General features: G+C 44.9%; 1 protein-coding gene across 2 annotated transcripts in view; it reads right to left on the bottom strand.

The window, feature by feature from the left end:
* RANBP3L (RAN binding protein 3 like) overlaps nt 1-716 on the bottom strand; it is a 42264-nt gene extending 41548 nt beyond the window's left edge. For both annotated transcript variants that reach the window (XM_036310273.1, XM_036310272.1), the window contains exon 1: nt 174-716. In XM_036310273.1, the coding sequence (XP_036166166.1) occupies nt 174-306 (133 nt within the window). In that variant the 5' untranslated portion in view covers nt 307-716. The remainder of the gene's footprint in view (nt 1-173) is intronic.
* Between the last annotated feature and the right edge of the window lie 8147 nt (nt 717-8863).

Consider the following 8863-nt stretch of genomic DNA (forward strand, 5'->3'; position numbering starts at 1 on the left):
ACCCTATGCATCCCTGTTAGGACTACTCTCAGGGTTTAAAAATGCAAGATTGCCAAGCATTTTACAACCAGAGATTCCCAGGCACTTCTCCAACCCCCCCTCCCCCGCCCCCTTTCAGGAATCCAATGGCCCGGAGCTCACAGACCCACAACGCATCAACCTGCCGGGCTCACCTCGCTGCTGCGGGTCCTCCGGGAGCCTCGGCCTGCAGGTGTGCAAACCGCGCAGCAGGTGGCTGCCGCCTCCTCTTGGCACAGCAGACATGGTCCCGGCGGTATCACCACAGCTCCAGGGTCTCTGGGGCATCTCCTTCCCCGGGCCAGTCACCCCAAAGCACAGAGGGACGCGCGGATCCGTCCTCGCGTGTAAACCATGTACTTCTCTAATACATTCCCAAGTGTTTCCTGGTCGTGATTCTGAAAATAAGCATTCCCCGCTGTGACTGCCCCCACAGAAAAAGATGCCGGTGCACTTGGATAAAAACACAAAGTTCTTCTTTCATTTCAGAGCATATTGAAAAGTTTCCCCCTTCAAGTGTAAAAGCCTACACAGTAACTATTTCCAACAGATGACAGTCTGGGCCGTTTGGACTCCCTCTGCTGACATGAAATCTAATGCCCCCCGTCTTTAGAGAGGGCTGCTAGAGTAATTACACACAAGCAGAAAGAAGTGCAGCCGAGTTAAGTCAAGTGATTTCTGAGCCTGGTCGGAGTTACCCTCTGGGACAGCAGACAGTGAAGGGTTCTTAAGGGAGGCTGGGAGGAGGAGGAGCCCTGGGCTGGCTGATTAGCATAAAGACATAGGCAAGACCTGGCAGTGGAGCTGCTGTGAATAATAGTGACCGAAGCAGGGATTCTAAAAAGATGCCCTGACATTACAGTACTCACACACCTGACTTCTGCCGCTTTGTTTGGAATGAAAACAAAAGCTCAACGCAGGGGCTTCTGCGGCCTGGAGATTCGTCTGTACATGCGAGATCTGAAGGGTGGAAGGGGAACTAATAATGAGCTCATGGAAATGTACTGCTGAGACTCCGTTTCTGTAAACAGCCTCCAGTCTTCAGAGATGGGCAGTCATAGAGCAGACCAACTGCCAAGGTAACTATTTGGAGTTCTGGAAGAAAAATAAGCACACAAAACATTATCTTTCCAGAAATCTAGCTCTGTTCGCCCTAAGATTCTCTATTGGTACTTCTAGGTCATAAGACAAAGCTGTCTCCTGTGTGTGTGTGTGTGTGTGTGTGTGCACTGAAAAAGCATATCTCATTGAAATACTAAAAGTAGTTCATATTTCATTGAAATAATAGCGGATTCATTAATGTTTTAAAATAATCCCAAACACCTTTCCTCTAACTTGGGAGCTTGCACCCTCTGAAGTTCTAATGAAGGCTGGTAGACCCTGCCCTTCGAGATTCACGGCTCTTTGTAGATTCAGAAAGGAGGTGGTGGGCAGGAATAAAGGGCCGCACTGTTTAGCCTTCATGTCTGGATCCTGCAGTTTCCTCTGCATCTTTGGAAGTTGGTGTTGAACGTGACACCCTAACTAGAAATGTGCCGCCTAATCTGATGGGGGGGGCATCCTCATTTGACTCTGAGACGTTAACCATTTCCCAGGTATACTCTGAGCTATGAGAACTCTTATGAAATATGTGATTGCTCTTCCATAAATTTTTTAATGGTTTATTAAACTGCTTTTATTATTTAACCAGAGGCCCGATGCATGACATTCATGCACTTGGGGGGGTCCCTCAGGCCGGCCTGCACCCTCTCGTAGTCCGGGACTCTTCGCTCCTTAGTGCCCGCCTGCTCGCTGCTCCTTATCACTAAGCTCGCTGCTCCTTAGTGCTGCTGGAGGTGTGAGAGACTCTAGCCACCGCAGCTGTGCTTGCCAGCTGTGAGCCTGGGTTCTGGCTGAGCAGTGCTCCCCCTGTGGGAACGCATTGACCACCAGGGAGCAGTTCCTATGTTGAGCATCTGCTCCCTGGTGGTCAGTACATGTCATCATGACCAGTCGTTCTGCTGTTTGGTCAATTTGCATATTAGCCTTTTATTATATAGGATGGTCTCTCTATAGCAGCGTTAGGCCCCTCACAGTGTAACAGGCTGTAGACGTCCATGGCTCCTTTGAAAGAGATTCCATGACTAGAGAACCATGGCTTCCGCTTCCAGTGGCTGGGATTGAGCTCCTGTGTCACAGCGGTCCTGGTGGAAGGCCGAGGCCCTTTCTCCCTGAATGGGATCCAGCTATCAATATTCTGTCCAATTGTGGGCCTCGCTAATGAGCCTACTACGATGCAGGTAAAGCAAACAACCCACCAAGCTGTAAGCCAGTCCTTGAGAGAAAGGGATTAAAATGTTCTATGAGAATTTTTATATATACATGTGAATTGGTAGAGAGAATGCCACCATAAGCCTCGTGCACCCATCACTTGGATTTAATCATCGACTCACGGGACAAGGTGGTTTCGAATCTGTGTTTCATCACAGTCACTTTCCCCTCACTTCACCCTTGGCATTAAAGCAACCCAGACATCATTACATTCTCAATACGTATTTCTAAAACTCAAGGACTTTGAAAAACAGGACCATGCTAAAACTGTCATCTTTTAAATCCTTAAACATGATTCCTTAATGCTATTAATTATCCAGGTGGTGTTATTTTTCAGATGCCTCACAATTTTTTTTTTTAAGTTTTACATTTTGTTCAAATTGAAATCCAAAGGTCCACACATTGTACCTGGTTGATCTTTCTCTTAAGTCTTTTTCACTCTGTACATTCCTCTCTGAAAAAAAATGTTGCATAAGGATTAGTATCTACATGTACCCTAATTTGTGTCTGATTTTCCAGAGACACCCACTTTTCTCTCTCACCCATGGATGTAAAGCTAGTGGGAAAGGGAGCAAATGGAATGGAACAGACCACAGAGGCTAAAGCAGCCAGCGTCTGGCCCTCCTGTCACTGCACCGTGTGGCCTGGAACCAGGTGGAACTATCTCGGGGTTGTGTCTTCCTTTGTCAAATGAAACCCATGTTTGGTAAGCAATGAGAGAAGTTACTCAACACTCATTCTATGACTGTGAAGACCTGGGAAAGGAGAGACTATTCTGCTTTGTCATTGGCTAAAGACTGAGGAGAAAGAAGTAGATTTAAAACTAAAAATCTAAGTAAGATTTGGGAGTGTATTTGAAAATCTAGGTCCTCAATTCTCAAATCTGGACTTACCTGGAGAACATAGTAAAGACAGAGATTCCTGAGACCCCACTGCACAGTCTGAGGCCTGAACTATATACATTCTCTCTTTTTAAAACTTAACTCTCCCTCCCCTCAGATTTATCGATATGTAATTGACACATAATATTGAGTAAGTTTCAGGCACAGTGTGGATTTGACACATTCACATTGCAAGATGATCACCACCATAGCATTCACTACCCTCCCCATCCATCACATGGACCATTTCTTTTTTGTGGTGAGGATGTCTAAGATCTACTGTTTTAGCAGCATCCGCGTATATGGCACAGCATTATTAGCTATAATCGCCATCCTATACAGTCAAGCCCCAAACTTGTTAACCTTGTAACTGGAAGTTTGTACACTTTGGCCAATAACTCCCCATTTCTCCCACCTTCCAATCCCTGGTAACTACCACTCTCCTCTGTTTCTCTAATTTTGACTTTTTTAGGTGGAATATATATTTAAATATATTTTCATTGATTTCAGAGAGAAAGGGAGAGGGAGAGAGAGAGAAACATCAATGAGGAGAGAAAATCATTGATCGGCTGCCTCCTGCACGCCCCCTACTGGGGATTGAGCCTGCAACCCAGGCATGTGCGGTTGACTGGAGTCGAACCTGGGACCCTTCAGTCTGCAGGCCGATGCTCTATCCACTGAGTCAAACCGGCTAGGGCCTATATATTTTTTAAGTCCTCTTGTCAAGGTAAACAAGTATAACCTGCTTAAACAGATCTGGTATGCTCCCCTATTTCATTCATTCCACCTTCCTAAAGCAATTCCCAGTGTCGCTACGTCAGGGCATAGAGAGGCTTCCAGGGGAGGCTTGCTGCCCGGTCCCTCCATGTCCCACGTTTGTGCATCACTGAGTCATCCCTGCACAATGGCCCTGTGACTGAATCAAGGAGACTGCTGAGGTCTTACCCGCATGTTGAGTCACACTTCTGCTCTGGGAATCAGCCCGTGTAGCAGAAAGCAATATGTTACAAGAGCCTATAAAATAACATCAGATGCATCAGCCACAGGAAGTATCAGCTACAATAAGCCATGGCCCTTCCTTTTCAGAAAGACCACCAAGTTAGTAGTCCAGTGTGCACAGTGTCCTGTGCTTCTCGCTTATAAATAAAAGCAAGAAGTCGGACAGCAGAAGGTGAAGACTGGTTGTGTTAAGAAACAAGTGAATAATATTTTGGCATTTTTACTTGCAATTTGACTCCAAATTAATTAGCATCCTATTAAAGCCAAACTTCTTCCCTTATCAACTCTGTTGCCGGGAGCCGGTCCATCCTTGCTGTTTCAAGGGACCTGGCATATATGGCATACTGTTCTTAATATGTTTACTCACCTTCTTGGCACTATGTGTTTTAACCAAGGTCTCCTCTCTGAGAAAGGTTATTTCCCCAGGTAGGGATTTTCCCCTGAAGTTAGGGAGGGAATAAAACCCCTCAACTAAGTGCCAGGCGGGTAATTAATCACTTTAACTATGAACAATCATGCTTAAGCTACATAATCTTTACTCCCTGGAATGGAGATAAGAAACGCCCTAACCTTTGTAATAGAGATTGATAGGATTGAATCAACTGGTATAAATACAGATGTAACAAGACAGCAAGACACAGAACTTAGAACACAGAACTCAGAACACAGAACTTAGAAGACAGAACCAGGAGGCACAGAACCTAGACACAGAACCTAGAGAAGAACCTAGAGACAGAACATGGCAAAAGATCCTGGACAGAAACTGGCCTCAGAATCTAGAGACAGAACCTAGCGAGAGAACATGGCAAAAGATCCTGGACAGGACCTGGCTACAGAACCTGACTGGAGATCCTAAGCAGAACTTCGCTGGAGATCCAGACCAGAACTTGGCTGGAGATCCTGGCTGGAGATCCTGGCTAGGCTGCTGATCAACTGAACACTGGCTCCGTGTCCTTCCTTCTTCGCCGACTCCGTCTACGCCTTTGGGAACCCCTGGACCTGCTGGGGTTGGACCCCGGCACTCTGTGATGCCAAAGAGATTGCACTGGTTTCCTCTGTCGGGTTCTTCCTTCTCTAGAACGTTCCCTCTGCGATTTGTAAAACACGGAGACGCAATGGTTCTATTAGAGACTGTTCTGCTGGGACAGCTGCTCTGTGGTGGCACAGCATCACATGCGTACTGATCCGAGGGGCCGCTATCGGAATCGCTGCCTTGATCTTTAATTTGGTGCAGCAGACCAACATTTTGGTCTTGGGTCTCAGAAATATTGCCTCACTCCATAAGCTTTGGCTGTTCAAACTCATGTTGGCCCTTTCTTGCAGATGAGCCGCAGGTTTGACGGCCACAGGGCTCCCGCAGGCCAGCAGTGTCCCGGGTCAGCTAGTAAAATAGCCTCACAAGTTAACCCCTGTCTTCTCATCCAACGCCCAGGAGAATGGTCAGCTAGTAAAATAGCCTCACTAGTTAACCCCTGTCTTCTCATCCAACGCCCAGGAGAATGGGGGCTTGTACTTGCAATATCAGAAAATGATGACCTGTACCTGAGACCGTAGGAAAGTCACTGATTGTTCTCCCATGGGTAACATTTGATCATGGCTGTGTGCAAGCAGTTAATCTCCGCAGCTTTACATTTTTCTATCTTTATTGGAGCCTTTTGGCCAAAATGAAAACAGGACCAAATAAAACCAAAGGTCAGAAAAATGTGGAGTTTATTTTGTTTGTTTTAAGTGGCAAGGAAACCCAGAGTCCAGTGGTTCTGTTTCCATAATGTCCGCCATCTGGCTAGGATCAAATGATGCTAAAGAGCCTGAATTTCACCTAAAAGTGTTTGAAGTACAAGGCATCGGGGTCAATGGGTTTGCAGCAGAACTGAACGCTGAAGGTAAATACTTATTAACTGGGATCATTTCCAAAGCAAAGCAAATTAACTTGCACCTGATCAAACTTTTGTAACTTGAGCTGAATTTGCACTTGCAGGAATGAAATAATAACCAAACTACATTTCTCCTTTTCTACTCCCCTCATATCTTCTTCTTTCAGTAGTTCCTTCCTCTGCCCTTCCTCCCTCCTTCCCTCCTTCCCTCCCTTCCTTTCTTCCTCTCTCTCTCCTTCCCTCCCTTCTCTCTCTCTCTCTCTCTCTCTCTCTCTCTCTCTCTCTCTCATTTTCTTTTACGTTAATTAGGTGGAGTATAATGTAATTTTGATACATTAAAAATGAAATTGTTCTATATATGGAATTGCCTTCAAAATAATTTGGGTGAGGAAGATACGGAGGGTATAGATGAAATAAGATTCACCACAGATCAGTAATTATTAAACTTGAGTGATGAGTACATGGAATTTATTATAGGTTCATGTCTACTTTTACATATATATTTAACTTTCCATGCTAAAATGTTTTGAAATAGAATTACTTTTAATGAATCTAATTGAAAAGATAACAAGAAATCGGCAATGTGCTAGACTTATTAGGATGTGGAGAGACTCTTCAAATTTCCTATTTTATTACTTTTTACTTCATATGTTATAACATATAGAGAAGGCGAGAAAATGTGAACAGTAACAATGTATTCGTGGGGCAGTACCTGAATGCAATGTATAAACAAACAGAGCAACTCGCACTGAGGCAGGCTCTCAAACACCTGCTGTGGGCAGGCGTGACCGCCAGGTGAGACTCGTGGTGATGAGGAAGGGACTGATGTCAGGATGGCACACTTTTTCAAAAGAACCAAGCAGACATTTTACTTATTACCTCTGAACTCTACAGAGGTTCCCTTCTATACCATATTTCTAAAACTGCATTACTATTTTATTATTTCTAGTTCTAACAATACAATTAGGTGTGTCTTCGTTTATGCTGCTGTAACAAAGTACCATAGGCCGAGTGGCTCATAAGCAGCAGAAATTTACTTCTCACAGTCCTGGAGGCGGGGGCCTGAGATCAGGGGGCCAGCGTGGGTGGGGTTCTGGTGAGGGTCCTCGCCTGGGTTGCAGCTGCTGACTTCTCACTGTGTTCTCACATAGTGGAAAGAGGTGAGGAGCTCCCTGGGGTCCCTTTTACAAGGGCACTAATTCCATTCATGAGGGCTCCCTCCTGGTGACCTGATCACCTCTCAAAGGCCCCACTTCCTAATGCCACCAGATTTTGAACCTATGAATTTGGGGGACACAAACATTCAGTCCACAACAGGTATTTTCAAGGATGAAAGCGAGTTTTTAATCCAGCTCCTTGGTGGGCCATTGAAGAACCAAGTATCGATGAGCTCTCTGTGTCCCCACATGTATGACTTCAGAGGCCTGCCCTCAATATTGAATAAACATCAACTACCTTCTTATTGCAGAACTACAACCACTTCTTGCCTCCCAACCCACAGATCTGTGATCACGTCTTGCCTCCCACCCCCACCCCCGTACTATACCTTATCTCCCTGACATTCCTAACTGGCATTTGAGGATCAGGTTTTGGAGTTCAGACATTGTTCTACAGCTTCCAAAAATAACCAGAGTACCCAGTGGGCTGCAGTGGGAAACCCTAGAACAGCCGGGGGCTCCTTGACCAGTTACATCAGCAGCAGGGCCACTGAAGCCACTCCTCATTGTTCCATGAGGACTCAGAGTGGCTGGGCTTGAAGCCAGAAGGCTCAGCATACAGGGTCACTCGCACTGTCTCAGGGTCCAGAGGGGTGACCATCTGAGAGTGGCACAGGGTAAATCAAGAAAGAATCAACCTTCCACTTCTGATCCTTTGAATTATTTCTCACTTAGTAAGAGCTTGAAGTTCGCTCAGGAACTCTGAAATCTAGATTTAAATGTTATTGGCACAATTAGATAAAACTAATTTTATCTAATTAGTATGTTTTTCTGCTCCTCTTCTCTGTATATTACACATATTAGCTACATCAGCAAACATATACTTCTTCATTGTCACCTTTTCAAAATAAGCCTGTATAAAGCGTTAATCTTAAATAGAAATTTAAAGAAGGCAACAGAGAAAAGGTATTTTTAAATTACTTATCAGAAAGACTAATCAAAATAATAGGCTGAGCATAGGCTTCCAAATCTATTCAAATGTATGAAAGGTTGTACAGATATAAATAAAAATATGGGCAATGTACTTTAGAAAGTTATGTATCTACCATCATTGGACAAAAACTTATGAAAACTTATAAGAAGATAAAAAGGAGATGGAATCTGAACAGTAAGAGTGAGGTAAGCCATAGTAAGGGAAGAAGTTTGGAATCGATAAATAGAGGCAGCATGGGCAAGCACCAGATATTAAGGGAAAAACACCTGGGGAACAGCAGTGTTTATCCACAGGCTAAATCCCGACAAGTATCCTTTAAGAAAGCGAATTATCTGCTGGGAAAAGGCTTTTAGACAGAAATTAGAAAGAAAACGGAGCTGAAATGCCCTGTGACTACGTCCCTCCCACCTCCTAGATGGGATTCGCATGGAGAGAGACTGGAGAGGAACCTGATCCGCTCAGGAAAGAAATACACAAGAGCCTTCCATAGCCAAAGTCAGGTCCTCTTTCGTGGTAACTGGAGGCTGTCTTCAGGCTGCCTGTCTGTTCTATATCCATGAGCCAAGTGAAGTCTGTCAACACAGCCAGGGCACTTACACAAACACACAGTCAACCATTGGGAGAAGCCTG

This window comes from Myotis myotis, unplaced genomic scaffold, assembly GCF_014108235.1.
Source record: "Myotis myotis isolate mMyoMyo1 unplaced genomic scaffold, mMyoMyo1.p scaffold_m19_p_5, whole genome shotgun sequence".
NCBI lineage: Eukaryota > Metazoa > Chordata > Mammalia > Chiroptera > Vespertilionidae > Myotis > Myotis myotis.